General features: G+C 43.5%; 1 protein-coding gene across 13 annotated transcripts in view; it reads left to right on the plus strand.

Annotated features, from left to right (window-relative positions):
• Positions 1–18,488, plus strand: part of dmd (dystrophin) — a 2,299,423-nt gene that overhangs the window by 2,277,488 nt on the left and 3,447 nt on the right. The window contains exon 81 of one of the 13 annotated variants that reach the window (XM_070893344.1): positions 16,083–16,114. The exons of the other annotated variants lie outside the window; for them this stretch is intronic. Within the exon in view, the coding sequence (XP_070749445.1) occupies positions 16,083–16,114 (32 nt within the window). The remainder of the gene's footprint in view (positions 1–16,082; positions 16,115–18,488) is intronic. 13 annotated transcript variants of the gene reach the window in all.

Consider the following 18,488-nt stretch of genomic DNA (forward strand, 5'->3'; position numbering starts at 1 on the left):
TCAGAAAGGAGGAGGGGAGGGGAGAACAGTGACAGGAAAGGAAGGAATAAACATGAATTTAAAAAAAAATGTAAGTTTCAATTGCATGATGGGAAAGAGTTTTTACTGTTTAGAGGGTCTTTCTCTGCAAGTAGAATCACCAGGATGAGGAGATTTCTCCAGTTTATTGATACTGTAAATGCTTATGAAGATTTTGCTGTTTCTTATTTCTGAATTTTGCGACAAATACTGAACAGAGGAAATTTTCATGAATACATTCACTACACATAGTAACTAGAGCACTTGTATATTTATTAATTTTTAAAAATAAGCTCCAGAACATCGAAACATAAAAAATAGGTGCAAGAGCAGGCCATTCGGCCCTTCGAGCCTGCACCGCCATTCAATATGATCATGGCTGATCATGAAACCTCAGTACCACCCCTGCCTTCTCTCCATACCCCCGATCCCTTTAGCCGTAAGAGCCACATCCAACTCCCTTTTGAAAAAGTCCAACGAACAGGACTCAACAACTTTCTGTGGCAGAGAATTCCACAGGTTCACAACTCTCTAGGTGAAAAAGTTTCTCTTCATCTCGGTCCTATATGGCTTACCCCTTATCTTTAGACTGTGACCCCTGGTTCTGGACTTCCCCAACATCGGGAACATTCTACCTGCATCTAACCTGTCCAATCCTGTCAGAATTTTATACATTTCTATGAGATCCCCTCTCATTCTTCTAAATTACAGTGAATATAAGCCTAGCCGATCCAGTCTTTCCTCATATGTCAGTCCTGCCATCCCGGGAATCAGTCTGGTGAACCTTCGCTGCACTCCCTCAATAGCAAGCACATCCTTCCTCAGAATAGGAGACCAAAACTGCACACAATACTCAAGGTATGGTCTCATCAAGGCCCTGTACAACTGCAACAAGATCTCCCTGTTCCTATACTCAAATCCCCTCGCCATGAAGGCCAGCATGTACCTGCATGCCTACCTTCAATGACTGATGTACCATGAAACCCAGGTCTCTTTGCACCTTCCCTTTTACTAATCTGCCACCATTCAGATAATAATCTGCCTTCATGTTTTTGCCACCAAAGTGGATAACCACACATTTATCCACATTATACTGCATCTGCCATGCATTTGCCCATTCACCTAACCTGTCCAAGTCCCCCTGCAGCTTCTTAGCATCCTCCTCGCAGCTCGCACTGCCACCCAGCTTAGTGTCATCTGCAAACTTGGAGATATTACATTTAATTCCTTTGTCTAAATCATTAATGTATATTGTAAATAGCTGGGGTCCAAGCACTGAACCCTGCGGCACCCCACTAGTCACTGCCTGCCATTCTGAAAAGGATCCGTTTATCCCGACTCTCTGCTTCCTGTCTGCCAACCAATTTTCTATCCACGTCAGTACATTACCTCCAATACCATGAGCTTTAATTTTGCACACCACTCTCTTGTGTGGGACCTTGTCAAAAGCCTTTTGAAAGTCCAAATACACCACATCCACTGGTTCTCCCTTATCCACTCTGCTAGTTACATCCTCAAAAAACTCTAGAAGATTTGTCAGGCATGATTTCCCTTTCATAAATCCATGCTGACTTGGACCAATCCTGTCACTGCTTTCCAGATGCGCTGCTATTACATCTTTAATCATTTATTCCAGCATTTTCCCCACCACCGATGTCAGGCTAACCAGTCTACAATTCCCTGTTTTCTCTCTCCCTCTTTTTTTTTTTAAAAGTGGGGTTACATTAGCTACCCTCCAATCCATAGGAACTGATCCAGAGTCCATGGAATTTTGGAAAATGACCACCATTGCATCTACTATTTCTAGGGCCACTTCCTTAAGTACTCTGGGATGCAGACTATCAGCCCCTGATGATTTATCGGCTTTCAGTCCCTTCAATTTCCTTAACACCATTTCCTGACTGATAAGGATTCCCCTCAGTTCCCCCTTCTCGCTAGACCCTCTGTCCCCTAGTATTTTCGGGAGGTAATTCATGTCTTTCTTAGTGAAGACAGAACCCAAGTATTTGTTCAATTTGTCTGCCATTTCCTTGTTCCCCATTATGAATTCACCTGATTCTGACTGCAAGGGACCTACATTAGTCTTCACTAATCTTTTTCTCTTCACATATCTATAGAAGCTTTTGCAGTCAGTTCTTATGTTCCCTGCAAGCTTACTCTCATACTCTATTTTCCCCCTCCTAATTAAACCCTCAGTCCTCCTCTGCTGAATTCTAAATTTCTCCCAGTCCTCAGGTTTGCTGCTTTTTCTGGCCAAATTATGTGCCTCTTCCTTGGATTTAACACTTTCCCTAATTTCCTTTGTTAGCCACAGTTGAGCCACCTTCCCTTTTTTATTTTTACTCCACACAGGGATGTACAATTGTTGTAGTTCATCCTTGTGATTGTTAAATGTCTGCCATTGCCTATCCACCATCAATGCTTAAGTATCATTCTCCAGTCTATCCTAGCCAATTCATGTCTCATACCGTCGAAGTTTCCTTTCTTTAAGTTCAGGACCCTAGTCTCTGAATTAACTGCGTCACTCTCCATCTTAATGAAGAATTCTACCATATTATGGTCACTCTTCCCCAAGAGGCCCCGCACGACCAGATTGCTAATTAATCCTCTCTCATTAAACAAGACCCAGTCTAGGATGACCTGCTCTCTAGTTGGTTCCTCAACATATTGGTCTAGGAAACCATCCCTTATAAATCCAGATATTGGGCTTGAACATTGTGTGCATAGCCTCCGCCACTGACTCTGCCACAGTCGGGAGTATCCAGGGTCAGGAACGTAAGAACAGGAGTAGGCAAATCAGCCTCTCCGCCATTCACTGAGATAATGGCTAATCTGTATGATCTATCGGGGTGGCCCCCAAAATTGCATTTTTGTGGTTGATATCTATTCAATTATGGGCATATCTCGGGCACCAGCTAGAGTTGGGGAAAGAGGGTTGAGGTTGCAGTGTAGACCAGCCATTCATCCTTACACTGGCAGTCCCAGCTGATCAATGCATTTGAAAGGGTCAAGACCAAGGTGGCTCCAACTTCCACCACCTTTCACCCAGAGTACCAGTCATTCGGCGGACTCCAGGCCAGGGCTAACGGAGTCCCTGGCCTACGAGTCTCACCCCCACATGCCATCTGAGGCATGGTAACCATGTCTAGAGTGAACAGAGGCCTCACATAGATTGGTAGCACAGGCCAGGCCCTGTGTGTCTAGCTTTCAGACAAATTCATAGGCTTTCAGCTGCATTCCTGCCCAACTTAGAGCAGGAGTGCTATAGAAGGCCTGCGTTTTTTTTAGCCCAATATCTGTCTGTGTGTGCATCCTCTTGTCTCTCTCTCCTTGCTCTTTATTCAAATTAAGACCACGAATGTTTTTAGGAAACAAACAGTTATGGCACATTTACACTAGCACAATCATGGTGGTTTGAAGGAGTCTTGCTTCACATTGGTGCTACAATCATAGTGTAAATGCAACCTGAATCCAGTGTCAGCCCCATGTCTAATGTCAGAACAAAGCGGAATGAGATACCCTGAATGAAGGGGTCTCGCTCTGTTTTGCTTCAGAATCAGTTTGGGCCTACTCACCTGACTTGTACTTCACAAGTTTAAATTTGGTGCAAAGCCAAAACCACTTTGCACCGGCACTAAACTTATAATGTGAACGCAACACAAAATAGCCTAGCTGGTTTCATTGATACCAACTTCTTTAACTGTGTCGAATTAAATGTTGCCATAATTGTGACAGGTTATTGCAAAATGCAATTATTCCAACACTGTTAGCCTAACTTAACTTTACTTCACTTCTAAGTGCTTCCTCCCAACATTACATTGTATGAAAATCCGCATGGGTGCACATATCCTATACACAAACCTTTCTTCCATTTGGCATGACCTGTCTACAAAGCTTACATCCTGTTACCATTTTTTGGTTGTGTTTTTGTGTCTGCATTTCCCATTCTAAATGACTATGTCAACATTTCCTATTAAATTTTGCTGTGTCAAGTGTCATCATGAAGTTGCACCATCCCACCACTTGTGGCACTGTAGTGTCTCCCATCATCCATTATCCAGCTTCTGAGCCTGTGCTCACACCTTTGTTGGTTTGAGCTTTGAGCCCCACTCTAGGTGGAATTTTAATGCCTCCCAGCTTTCCTTGAAAATATTGTTCCAACCCGTGTTGCTTGACCGTAAGCCACTAATTTTACAAAGGTCTGGGCACCAGTCGCATCGCCCACTTGTTCCCACTGCCCGCTCTCCACTATTCCACCAGTCTTGGGCCCAGCCTCGCTCCAGTCTTACTCTGCTTCCTGGCTAACTGGCACAAACTGCAGCCTGCCTGATCTTGGTCTTTGCTGTTCGGCCTTGGGTAAATAGTTGAAAAAAAAACTAGGCCCTATCTTCAAGCTGCCCATTCCTTGCACTTCTGCCAGTCTCCAGCCTCACTCCCATCATCTGGTCACTTGGCTCCACTGCCCACCTGCTCTCCGTGATCTCTGTTTTAGTCCCATTCTCTACCATTTTCTGGGCTCTTGTTTTTATTTTTTAATAACATTATTTTTCTCAAATGTTTAATTTTTTTATTGGCCTCCATTGTGCACAACTTTTATTTCCCTGCTCTTTTTCAAAATCGTATTCTACATGATAAAGGTCTCATTAAGATTTTTTCCAAGGAGAAAAGAATTTTGATCAGAACTGTTGCAATAAAATCAGTATTGCTTTACAACAATATATCCTCGATTCACCATGAGCAACACCATGCGAGATCAGGTCGCAGTTAAAAAGGGGCTGGATTTTGCGAGGTGTCAGCGGGCGCGATCAGTGGCGGGTCACGTGGGAAAGTGTATTTTTTCCCCAGTGAGTCGGGACCCCGTTGTGAACTCACCACCACATGCCTTTACCAAATGTCGGGTCTGTGAGTGCTGAGCAGCCCCGACATCACCGGTGGGTGAGGCAATTAAAATCATTAGTGGCTTGTTTACAACCCTTATCAATGGTTTTTTCCCCCAGCTTTTTGGATTTGACTGGTGTGGGCTGTAGTCTGTGAAGCTGAGGCCGAAGGTCAGTGGCCATTGAATCAGCTGATGAGTTGATAGCTTCAAATATCAGCTCCCAGCTGATTGACATATGTTCCAGTTACCACTATCTTCTCTAAACTGTATTTCCACCACAAATCCAGGATGCTGCAAGTCTTTACAGAAGTCTCCATCCAGTTTGACCTCATTACCTCTCCCACCATTGACAGATCGCTTCTGTCATCTCTATTTCATCTATTCCATCAGCATGAGTGCCCTTGAAACTCTCTTGCTTTGGTCCTCAGATTCCTACTATGATCAGCCCCAACACCAGCATCACCAGACACGCCAGCAGCACCAAGCACACCAGCAGCACCAACCTTCTCTACAATCAACTGATGCTGCACAGGATACAGGGCATAAGCACCCGACCACATTACTGCCCAAGAGGCCAGGTATGGTCTCACCATGGCCAGATTTACTTCACTCGATGCTGTACACCCCGGCTGCCACATAATGCGCCAGGTTGGCCCCACCCCACACCAACACCATAAAGCATCCCTACAATGCCCAAGCCATTCCTTTCACACATCACTATTGCGCGGTATACCGTTATGTCTCACCATTCACTGAAACCACAAAGCTACTTGCAAAGGTGTACACAAATCTGTCCAAGAACACAAAGTGTTGAAAATAAAGGTTTCAATGTTTGACACCGCATTAACGAAAACTTTGCATAAAATACCCAAGTACCAACCCTTGTGTTGTTGGTTGGTATGATTGCACTAGGATGACGATGAGTGTGAAGGGTGGCTAGTGAGATGGGGATGTGATAGCATAGATAGAGAGGGATGGGTGGAGGTGCAAGGTAAGTTGGTGTGAGTAAGGATGTTTAGGAGTGGGGTAGGGAAGGCAGAATGATGTGGATGTGATGAGAGGAACAGGAGGATGAGTTTGAGTGTAGCTTTGTACCATCATTTTGTGATTCACTGAGATCATTGAAACATTTGCAGCACCGCACCCAGGTCTTCCTGACCACATTCTGTCCTCCTGTGCAATGTGCAACCAGACTGTGTTGATCTCCTAGGGAGGTCTTTTTCACCCATGGGAAGGGAAGAGAACCTCCCCGTGTGCCTGGGTGCAGCCCGGCATCTCTGTGCATTGTTTGGCAATGTTTGCAGCACCTAAATGCTCTAGAACATTGACAGAACAACTGTCAAAATAAAGTTGGCAATGGTCCCTTTAAGGAAACCGGCTGATGACGGATCATAAAATGACATCATCAGACTGCTTCCTCTAATTGGCTGCGAAATTAGGGGCAATCCATTTCAAGGGCAGGGATGGAGCCAGCAGCGGGGTAGGGACCCACCACTGACGTCACCCGCCGAGGTTCGTAAAATCGCGGTCTCTGTGTGCATGACACTAATTTTCCTCTAGCAGCAGGTTCTGTAACAAGGATGACATAACCCCAAAGTGAGTGATATTTAAAGCACTCGGTTCCAGCTAGCTGTTATCTTCATTGTAACATTATAAATGAAATGGGCCTGAATTTGCAGTTGAAGGCTTCCTTCGGGTGGATGCCTCCGAACCGCAATAAAACTACTCACCTGCCTGACAGTCCTGGACCCACAGAGGCTCACGCTCCTGGGCCTCTATGCGTATACGTGTGCAGAGGCCCACATGGGCCGGCCCAATCAATTACAAAGGAGATTCCCATTATGCTTATGGGGATTCCATTTACTTACCAAATCCCCATACGCTTAATAGGAATCACCCAAAAAGTACATTTTAACAGCACTGAAATTTTAAAACTTACATGTTTAAACTTAAAATACAATTTAATTAAACATATAAAAATGTAATGTCTTGAAAAATCAATTTAAATATTTTTCATAGTGTCAAAAATAACACACATGTATTTTACAGGTTTTTGAATGGAAAAATGATTTAATTTTTTTTATTTCAATATTTATTTTCGCCCTTACACTAGGAAAAGAAGGTCTTATGCCTGCTTTTAACCAGCATAAGGGTTTCATGGGAATTGGCTGGGCAAGAGTTGGGCAAATAACCAAACCAGTGAATGTCCATTTCCCAGGGATGCGGTGGATCTGTGAAGAAGATTCTCGACAGATCTCCATTTCTGATTTTTGTGCATGCCCAGCGTATGGGGAAACCCAGAACTTGCGAGGCAGTTATTGGCCGCGTCTGCACCGTATATGCGACTATAGGCCCCATAAAATCCGGGCCTATATATTTGGATTTTCAAAAGGCCTTCGATAAGGTACTGCATATTAGGCTCATGTTGAAGGTCAGAGCATGTGGAGTCAGGGGACAAGTAACAGAATGGATAGTAAGCTGGCTAAAAAATAGAAAACAGAGTTGGGGTTAAGTATAGTTACTCAGACTGGCAAAAGGTGGAAAGTGGTACTGGGACCTCTTGTTATTCACCATTTACATAAACAATTTGTACTCTGGAATCGGTAGTACAATTTCAAAATTTGTGACTGATACCAAATTAGGGGGTATAGTTAATACAAAGGAAGGCTGCGACAACATACAAGAAGACATTAATAAACTTGCAGAATGTATAATTGGCAAATTAACTTCAATATAGATACGTGTGATGTGGTACATTTTGGTAGGTCAAAGAGGTGTGTTTTAAGCAGGATCTTAAAGGAGGAGTGAGAGATGTAGAGGTAGAGGGATTTAAGGAGGGAATTCCACTGAATGGTGCCTAGGCAGCTGAAGCATTGTCACCACTTGTGCAGTAAAGGGATGCACAAGAGGGGCTGGAGTCCAAGTAATGGAGAGTTTGAGGATTGATGGGCTGGAGGAGGTTACAGAGATAGGGTGAGATTTAAACACAAGGATGGGAATTTTAAATTTGAAATGCTAGGGGATTGGGATCCGATGTAGATCAGAAAGGATGGGTGTTTTGGGTGAGCAGGACTTGATGTGGGATTGGATGTGGGTCGCAAAGTTTTGGATCAGCTCAAATTTGCAGGGTGGAGGATTGAAGGCGGGCCAGGAGAGCATTGGATTAATTAAGGCTGGCAGTGACAAAGGCATGAATGCGAGTTTCAGCAGCAGATTAGCTGTAATGTTATGGAGATAGAAGTAGGCATTCTGTGTGATGGATCAAATAGAATGCCACGGTTGAGTTCAGCCTAAGACAGTGGCCAGGTAGGGAGGTGGAGTCAGTGCCGAGAGTACAGAGTTGGTGGTGGAGTTCAAAGTCTATGGCCGCGATTTCCCCTACCTCGGTGTGGTGCTGCCAGGGTAGGTGGTGGGTCTCAACCTCGCTGCTGGCTCCAGTCCACTCTGTGAAATGATTTTACACTGATTGGGCTTGTTAAACCCACACAGCGTGTTTCCCAGCCAATTGAAAGAAACGGGTCTGATTACATCATTTGATAACATATACAGCCGGTTTCTTTAAAGGACCATGCCCACATTGATTTTGACAGTTGTGCAGTTAGTGTTCTACAGCATTGAGGTGCTGTAAACAGAGGCAAGCACTGCACAAATGTGTACGGCTGCACCCAGGCTGTCCCATGACTCTCTCCAATATGTTTATGGAGGCAGTCACAGCATGCAGGGAGGTTCTCCAACGATTCATCTCTACCTACCTGCTGGGGATGCTTTATGGTGTTGTTGTGGGGTGGTGCCAACCTGGCACAACATGGAGCAGCCAGGGTGTACTGCGCCAATGAAGTAAATGTGGCCACGGTGAGGCCATCCCTAGTCTCCCGGGCAGCAATGTGCTCTGTGTCCTGTGCAGCATCAGTTGATTGCGGAGAAGGTTTGAATTCTTGTTGGTGCTGCTGGTGTGCCCAGTGTTGCTGGTGTTGGAGCTGATCGTGGTGGGATTCTGAGGACTACAGTGAGATTGTTTCAAGGGCACTGATGCTGATGTAATAGATGAGAACTTGAGATGACAGAAGCGATCTGTCAATGGTGAGAGAGGTTGTTCCAATGAGGTGATGCTGGATAGAGAGTTTGTTCCAAACACTTGCAACCTGCATAAAGCTCAAAGTGCCTTCCAAATGCAGTAAGCAAGAGCTTTTGATCTTGGAAAGTGAACGCTGTGAGATGGGAGCTTTTATAGCACAATTGCAGCTGTCGAGTGAAGAAATTAATTCATGGTCACACGATTCCTGACGTCCTTACCTGACGTGATCCCTAAGCAGCGTATACCCTGTGGACAACCTGGTAAAATGGTAAGTTCAGCTCAAAATTCTTGTTAATAGGCTCTTAACAAGGTCATAATGGCTTAAATTGCTGCCCCTGCTGCTGCATGTTGGGTCTGTTCAGCATTGACGGATCTTACATCTGGGAAAGTAGCACGGCGGCTTGACAGCGGGGTCCCGACTTACTGTGAGAAAAAAAAACCCACCCGACCCACTCCGCCCCTGAATGCACCCGCTGAGAACCCGGAAAATCTTGGCCTATGGCTTTGCTCCTCCCAATGTTTAAATGGAGGAAGGAAATGCTCATCCAACACTCAATGTTGGCCAAGCCACAGAAGCAGTGGAGGGGTCAGGGAAGTGTTGACGAGGTAGGAATGGATATCATCAGTATACACATGGAAGCTGACCCCTTTTCTGCAGATGATATCTTCAATGGAGCAGTGTGTAGATGAGGAAAACAAAGGAGTCAAGGATGAATCCTTGGGAGACTCCAGAGGTGACAGTGCCAGGATGGCAAGAGAAACCATTGCTGGCCAATTGTAGATAGGTAAGCGATGAACCAAGCGAGAGCAGTCATTAATCATTACCCTCAGCGTTACAGTTATATATGTTGAGGTTCCAGAGCTCTGTCAGCCCGCTGCTCAAGTGATCATTTTTTTATGTGTGAATGTCAGCAGGCTGCTGAACTGTACATCCTCTCCTTACATCCACAAATGAACGCACCTTCCAGCCGGAGTCATTGAATGGCAATCAGGAACAGGGATTTTGGCTGCTGTTTGCTCTTCCTAGACAAGGAGCACTGACTCCAATTGTAACAGCGCCTCGCCTCCCTCCAACCCCCAAAACATCCTCACCCACCTGAGATCAGCTAACTCAGGAACCAGGGATCAAACCCAGAATCTTCCTGAGCTGTGTGGCTGAGTACCACACAATGCATTTACCAACAAATCAAGGGTGTGCCTTATATTTTTAGTTTGAAACAATAAATATACATATGGACTAGTAATAAGGTCCTGGAAGCATACTGGCTCATCCATTTACATAAAATTAATGTACATCATTCAAACAGTCATTAAGATAGCATAAAAGGAATTTTACATAAGCACATTAACCAAGACCACGAGCAGAGGAAGTTAAACCATCAAGTGTTTAAGAATTGATTCTCTATTCAAATTACATTTTTCTTACCAACATAAATCTGTTAACATCAGCGGTGTTTTTATCCGAATACCTTTGTGTTGTTGTTCATGACACTTCGGTATCATTTACTGAGAGGATGGGTGGGGGGGAGGACAGAGTATCTGAAATAACCAGACACTAATAACACTCCGAAAGGAATTCAATCCCTGATTCCCCAGAGGGATTTTCCACTGTTCTTCATGCGGGTTCTTGTGTGGTGGAATGAATTAGGCAGCTGTTAGATCCATGCAAAACAGCTGACGCCACATTGGAGGCAACCTCCCTACAAATGATTTATGTAATGGTGACTGGTACTGCCAGGTGGAGACAGGATACTTTTTGTAAAAGGTTTGTTAAGTTTTCTTTCATGAAAATAACATAATTTCGTAAGAGTAACCTGTGAAGTGCATGTTTTATTTATTTTAAAAGTGTCATTTTGCTAAATGTGGGGCAGGTCCAATTTCCCCTTCAATTAATAGGTAATTCCCTGTTAGAATGTTGGTGGAAAGTACATCTGCACAAGTCTGAACAAGCAACTGACGATTAGTTTGTGTTTGTTTGAGAGAATGGGCGTGTGTGTGTGCAAATCATGAGTACTGTAGCCGTGAAAAATGTTATCGGTCTTGCAGGGGAGGTGTGTACTTAAGATATTTTTATACATGTGCACATGTTGGTTGAAAGGTGGCCAGCAATCAGTTTTCCTTGTCAGACCAGTAGCCTATGGGGATGCAATCAGCACCGGCAGCTCACCTCAATTATTCAGAGGAGACCCGGAGACCAATTTCGATCGATCCTCCTTGGGTCTCTTGGTTCGAGCACATGTTGCCTCGGCAACGTCAAATCTGGGCCGGAAAATGGGCCCAGACTCATTTCTACCCCAATGTTTTGTATTTCTTTTACCGGTAACCATTAGGCTTGCTTTAGTTCATGAACAGCTACTCTCAATTTCTTCAAATGTACAGCAGCATCCTTCACATTTCCTTGGCAGCACACCCAACGATGCTGCCTCTACTTAAGAAACAAGGTTATTAAGACTAATCATTAACATTCACATTTCAACATTATTATTCATAGCAATGCCTTTTTACAAATTAAATTTCACAGAGGTCATAATGATCAAACCTACCCAGCATCCTGATAGTACATTCTAGGTTTATAAGAACATGAGAACTCGGAGCAGGAAAAGGCCATACGGCCCCTCGAGCCTGCTCCGCCATTCAATAAGATCATGGCTGATCCTAAAATATTCAGCATCTGCCATAGAAAGTAAGTAACAAATCATCAGCATCTTTTGCAGTTTTTCTGTGGAGCAGATTATCCTCACTTTCAACCAACACGTGCACATGTATAAAAATATCTTAAGTACACACCACACGGGCTTGACAGAGCTAGGTCTTGGCCCTGTGGCAAGGATTAACCAAGACGACTGGAGACCAGCTCTGCTGCACAGACCTGGTGCGCGCACAATCGCAGTGTGGGCTTAGTGTCATCTGCAGTCCTCGGGTAAGTATTGGGAGGGAGTATCGGAAGGGCCAGCTCACACTGCGATTGTGCGTGCACCAAGCCCGTGTGGTGGCTGGGGTGCAATGGCCACCACGCGTTAAAAAAATCCACGCACAGCAATCTTCCACCCTTCAAGATGTAGTTCGGGATCTGGAATATTAGGTCCTTCATTGAAACACATGTGAACTCATCCCTTTTTGGCGTGGAAGCAAGTCATCCTCGTTTGGAGGGACTGTTTATGATGATGATTGGGAGGGAGGAGTTGAAACCTGCTGTGGTGTTGGGAAGCGTAGGGTGCTGATTGTGATGCCTGTGGAGTTGGGGGTACAATCCTGCACCTCCTGGCTCCACAGGAAGGGGTTTTGGAAAGAAACATTGTTTTAAACCTACCTTTCATTGGCGGCTGAAGAATCCTGAATGGCATAGGTCTGATGTCTGCCTCGCTCATCGGGAACTAGTTTTGAAAAGGGGTTCTTCGACAGGCATTAGGACCCTCAATAACGTAATCAAGGTGCCTGTTTTAGGTATGCGTCCAGGTGCCTGAAAAAAGGACCCCCACAAAGTTAGCAGTGGGACCAACGCCTCTGCAGATTGGGCACACGGTTATCTAACTGCGAAATTAGTTTGCTTTGCACCCATTTTACGCTTGAAAAACGGGTGCAACACATACCAATTTATACCCCATCCAATCTAGGGGTTCAGGTGATGTTATAAGCTCAAGGGGTGATTGGGGAGATGCTGGAATGGTTTATGTGCACCTTTACATTGGATTACTTGCTTACATTCACCTACAAGTATCAGTTACACTTGTAATATGCATCAGATAGAGAATCTTGATCAAATTAGTTTTTCTTCCTGTTATGGCAATCCATTTCTTTGACAACGAGGTTTTCCGGTGTAACTTGAGTTTGAAAGCAGTGACAATTTGTGATTTATGAGCTGAAGGTATATTGGATCGCACAACCTGCAGAATGACCTATTTTATTTTTATAGATGAAAGCATTTGTTATTGGTATGTATTAGAATCGAGTAACTGTTAAAAACTGGGGGGAAAATGCCTATTTTGTCAAATTTACAGAATCTTGCTTGGCATTTAGCCGAACAAAAATGAATTCAGTATTGAGAGATGCAATCCTGTGATATTTGGGACATAAATGATGCTTTCGAGTCTTTTGTTCACAAAGTTTAGATGTCAAATAATGAACACACATCACTCAGGAGCAGCAGCCGTTTGTTCCCACTTCAGTTGTTGCCAGTTATTACAGTGAGAATTAAAAAGCGAGATGGTAACATCAGCGAACCAAATATGATGTATATATTGAGTGAATGGAGTAGCCAATCATCATAATAATTAGAAGTTGCAAAAATTGACTTTATTACCAATATAAAAAATAATATTTGAATGTTAGGGATTTTTTTGATTGGATGATTTCAATAAAATTGCTGAGTCAAAAGGACTCAGCATTGCATTACATTAAAATGGTATCTGAGATGGGGAAAATCAGTACTGTATGGATGATAAATGAGTGACTTCACACAACACAAATATGAGCAGCATCGTACCCAAAATTCTAAGGAAAGAATGATCATTGCAAATATGAGCTTCGACATAAATGTTAAAACTCATTAACAGAGGCAGGATGTGCAATCTTTCCTGTTATGGATTTTAATACTTTCTGGTATATCCAGATGATGACTCTTGACGGTCTATGGAACAGTATTGATACACAAGTTACCTTTGCGAGATTATCTCATTGCATAAATGCAAAGAAGAGGTGCCTGTTGGTGTGGAGTCAGATTGAGAGAAATGTGAGTGAGAAAAAGGGGCCGAAAGAGCCCATTTTTTTTAAAGGCCCGTTACCGGGTTGGTAAGGCCTTACTGACCGGGGGCAGGTGGACGGTGCAACCCATCCGTAATTTCCCCCGGGCTGGGGCCAGCGTAAATGGATTTCCACCGCACCCCGACTTTCCGCACCGCCCGGCACTCCGACCCTTTGTCGGCCACGCGCCGACACCTTCCCGCCCGGCGATGACCCCTTTTCCACCCCGCGGGGGAAATTGTGCTGTGGGAGCACGGCCGCCACCAGCCAGTGCCACCGACAGCTTCGCGAGATAGGAAGCTGCCAGTGGCTGGGCGATGCGGCCGCCCTTAAAGGAGAGGGCGCACCGCCGCGGCCGCCATTTTCTTTTAATTATCATCCGCGGGTTAGGCCGGGCCGCCAACAGGCAACCTGGCACTCCCTCTTGTGTGCCGGGCCACTGGCCCAGCCGAACTCTTCCCTGGTGGCCCAGTGGGTGCCACGGAGGCCTCACTAGGTCTCTCCCCTTCAGTTAAAGGGTGGGCGGGGGAACGTTGCTACCTTTCAGCGACGTGGCATAAGAACATAAGAAATAGGAGCAGGAGCAGGCCATACAGCCCCTCAAGCCAGCTCCGCCATTTAATATGATCTTGGCTGATCTGATCAAGGACTCGGGTCCACTTTCCTGCCCGCTCCCCATAACCCCTTATTCTCTTATCGGTGAAGAAATTGTCTATCTCTGTCTTAAATTTATTCAATGTCCCAGCTTCCATAGCTCTCTGAGGCAGTGAATTCTACAGATCCACACCCTCAGAGAAAATAAATTTCTCCTCATCTCAGTTTTAAATGGGCGGCCCCTTATTCTAAGATTATGCCCTCTAGTTTTAGTCTCCCCCATCAGTGGAAACATCCTCTCTGCATCCACCTTGTCAACCCCCTTCATAATCTTACACATTTCGATAAGATCACCTCTCAATCTTCTGAATTTCAATGAGTAGAGTCCAACCTACTCAACCTTTTCTCATAAGTCAACCCCCTCATCTCTGGAATCAACCTTGTGAACCTTCTCTGAACTGCCTCCAAAGCAAGTATATCCTTTCGTAAACATGGAAACCAAAACTGCACGCAGTTTTCCAGGTGTGGCTTCACCAATACTCTGTGTAACTGTAGCAAGACTTCCCTGCTTTTATACTCCATCCTCTTTGCAATAAAGGCCAAGATTCCATTGGCCTTCCTGATCACTTGCTGTACCTGCATACTAACCTTTTGAGTTTCATGCACAAGTACCCCCAGGTCCCGCTGTACTGCAGCACTTTGCAATCTTTCTCCATTTAAATAATAACTTGCACTTTGATTTTTTTTTGTCCAAAATGCATGACCTCACACTTTCCAACATTATACTCCATCTGCCAAATTTTTGTCCATTCACTTAGCCTGTCTATGTCCTTTTGCAGATTTTTTGTGTCCTCCTCACACATTGCTTTTCCTCCTATCTTTGTATTGTCAGCAAACTTGGTTATGTTACACTCGATCCCTTCTTCCAAGTCATTAATATAGATTGTAAATAGTTGGGGTCCCCTGCGGCACCCCACTGGTTACTGATTGCCAACCTGAGAATGAACCATTTATCCCTACTCTCTGTTTTCTGTTCATTAGCCAATCTTCTATCCATGCTAATATATTACCCCCGACCCCGTGAACTTTTATCTTGTGCATGTCCGGGGTCGTGCTGACGTCATCCCCGCCATGCTGACCTGGTTAGCACAGCAGTGATGGACACCGCCCGCTCCCGCCCCTACACCTCTTCCCTCCGACTCCCGCCGGGCGATAATAATTTGAATAATTCAAATTTACCGCCCGAAACAGGGCGGAGGGTTGTTTCCCCCACCCCCCCAAAGTATCCTTAAAAACAGTTGTGCTAAATAAATGTACGGAGTGCCCCACAGTAGTAGTTGCTATTATAGGCATAAATTAGTTGAGATGGTAGCTGAGTGAGAAGTTTGAGGGCCTAAGCTCTGCCTGGAGAGGTCCGCACCATACCCAACACCAGCATCCCACTGCAGTGGCAAGGAGGTGCTAAAATATTGGTTAACAGTGTCCTTGAGTTGAGATGTTAAGACCTCATCTGTGTGTCCTGGTGAATAATAGATACCAAACCGCACTAGATATCAATGAACTTTCCAGTACTCTCAATAGAAAGCTCAAATGAATATATTCCTGTCCCCCAATGATGGCATTCGATCTGAGACAACGTTGAACTGTTTTGTCTTCATTCTCATATTCAGTTGTTTGCATGAAAGTGTTTAACTCTGCAGTGTCCATGTTGAATAGTACATTCATCTACAGTGTTGTTTCTTTTTTTCCTTTCATCTTTTCTACCCATCACAAAAGGGAGGGATGTTCCTGGAAAGCAAGTGAAAGAGGTTGGTGAGACAAACTCACTGCCAGAACAATGCTGCTTAGACATGCCTGCTTCTTCCATTTGTTACTGGCATGTGCAGCAGATGTGTATTTATGTGCATTTCACACTTGTCGTCAGTCTTATACTAATGAGTATAGGTCTATACTGTTAGTCCACTTGTGCAGCTACTCAGCTTGTAAAAATGTTTGCTCAATAACAGCAGCTAATCAGAGGTTGTCCTAATATGCTTTCTTTTTTATATTTGTGTGGTATGGTATAAACAATTCTACCCCTGTGACACCTCAGGTTTCAACTTTATGTAGAGCTTACATTGTTCATGCATTTTAAATTCAAAAAAGATTGATAGTAAACAAAATGAACTTCAGGAAGAAATGAATATTTATCCATGGCCTACTGCTAACATGTTGAGCAAGATATATATGTGTATATATGCCATGTTGGAAAGCCAGAGCTATAAAATTGGGTGATTGCTGTTAACAGGTGTTATGCATCACCTACCCAGACGCTTGCTATTTCACACCATATTGTAGTGTTGCCTAAAGATCCCAAGAGACAAGCAGAAAAGTTCCTGTTACTATGCATTGACAGGATGTTTCCTCTTGCTAGCCCATAAAGATCGCAAGTAAAATGAATTCTAGTAATGTGAATTCCAATTGTGAAGAGCTGTAAATGCCAGTAGAAAACCAACAAATGCTAACCAGCTCACGTAGCCCCCAAAGGTTTGTCAACTCCAAACTGGTCTGGATTATAAGACAAGACGTGTGAAAACAAATAGTTACAAGAGCTTTATAGCTCAAGCTGTAGGTGTGCCCAACATTCCTTCACATGCATTAGAGAAAACAAAACACATGCTGAAAGGGAGAAGTACAAATGTGAGGGCACAGAATTGGTAACACATTTCAATAGGGGGATAAGGGAGGAGGTCTGTCTGGGACATGTTCCCCAGAAAATCTTGGATTATTTTACTAAGACATTCATCTTATTAAAAAAAACACACAACCAATAAATCCACTCTCAATACATTTCTTTCTACAGAAGACCTGTTATGAAGTTAGGTGAATCAGAAATAATACAAAGAAATATGGTGCCAGAGTGATCTCCTGGACTAGTTTCGATCGTCTAGATGGATCGGAGAGAAATTTCCCAGATTTTTTTTTTCCCAAATTGGCCTGGGTTTTTAATCCGTTTTTTTGCCTCTCCCAGGAGATCACATGGTTTGGGGTGGGTGGAGTGTATAAGTTGTGATACACAAGGTATCGCAATTGGGTGGGACAGGCTGGATAGACCAGATGGTCTTTACACGTCCATCATTGTTCCTATGTTCGTAAAGTAAATTAAAAAATTATATTCACAAAAAACAGAAGTATTCATACTCAGTCGAATTGACAGGACAGGGTCCATTTTATACTGAACTTATCATTGATGTGCTTGAAGCTCATGTTAAAGGCCCAACTTCTTACTCGTCATTCATGTAATGAAACAAATCTTTCAAATGCGATTTGTTGCTTGATTAATTTTCTTCATGTAGAAACAATAAAATCACAGTAAACTGGACTAAGTTATATCTGAAATGTTCACTATAATGACAAATTGCTTGTCAAGGCTTGGAAAACCATTAAATATCGGTAAGGTTTAGAATCCCCCTTCACCATTACTGCCAAGTGAAAAACCCACAAGTATCAACACTAGAATATTCTAACGCTTGCTTCCTATTTGTTGTTCCGAGTATCCAGTGTTAGCAAAAGAAAGATCTGCCTTTGTGATTGCTACTTAAAATGTCATTATCTCCGTAATATATTTCCACAGCTGCCAAATGTTCACTTGCAAAAGCTTTTTCCTTTCAATGTGAAATTTGATTTTTTTTAAATATTTCTTTCATTAAAGAAAAGCATGAGACTCATGGCATTTACTTCAAGAAAAATAATCTCAATGTTTATTTCATCAGTCATTTTTCTAAATTATTGAATACATTTTTTGTTATATACTTTATGTCATATATATAAAGTATGACATTTCTTCTTTCAATTATGTGAAAAGAAAAGTGGGATTGAGTATAAACGTTTTCAGTAAATTTTCGACAGGAAAATTTCTTCTCTAAAATTCTCCGATTGTCGTCCTTTCAACATTAAAAAGTGTTCTACCAGAGTGTAGGGGCTACTTAACTTTAGGATGATTCCCTCAAGATAATATAACAGTCAGATGGAACACGTAACCAAGAATTATATTTAAAACACAAGAAGATAAAACTTAATTCAAACCGCAAACCAGTCATTCGGCAGTTGCACCAAGACCAAAATTGGCAAAATTGCTGTTATGAAGCTCATAAACATAGAAACATAGAAAATAGGTGCAGGAGTAGGCCATTCGGCCCTTCA

This window comes from Pristiophorus japonicus, chromosome 11 (genome assembly GCF_044704955.1).
Source record: "Pristiophorus japonicus isolate sPriJap1 chromosome 11, sPriJap1.hap1, whole genome shotgun sequence".
NCBI lineage: Eukaryota > Metazoa > Chordata > Chondrichthyes > Pristiophoridae > Pristiophorus > Pristiophorus japonicus.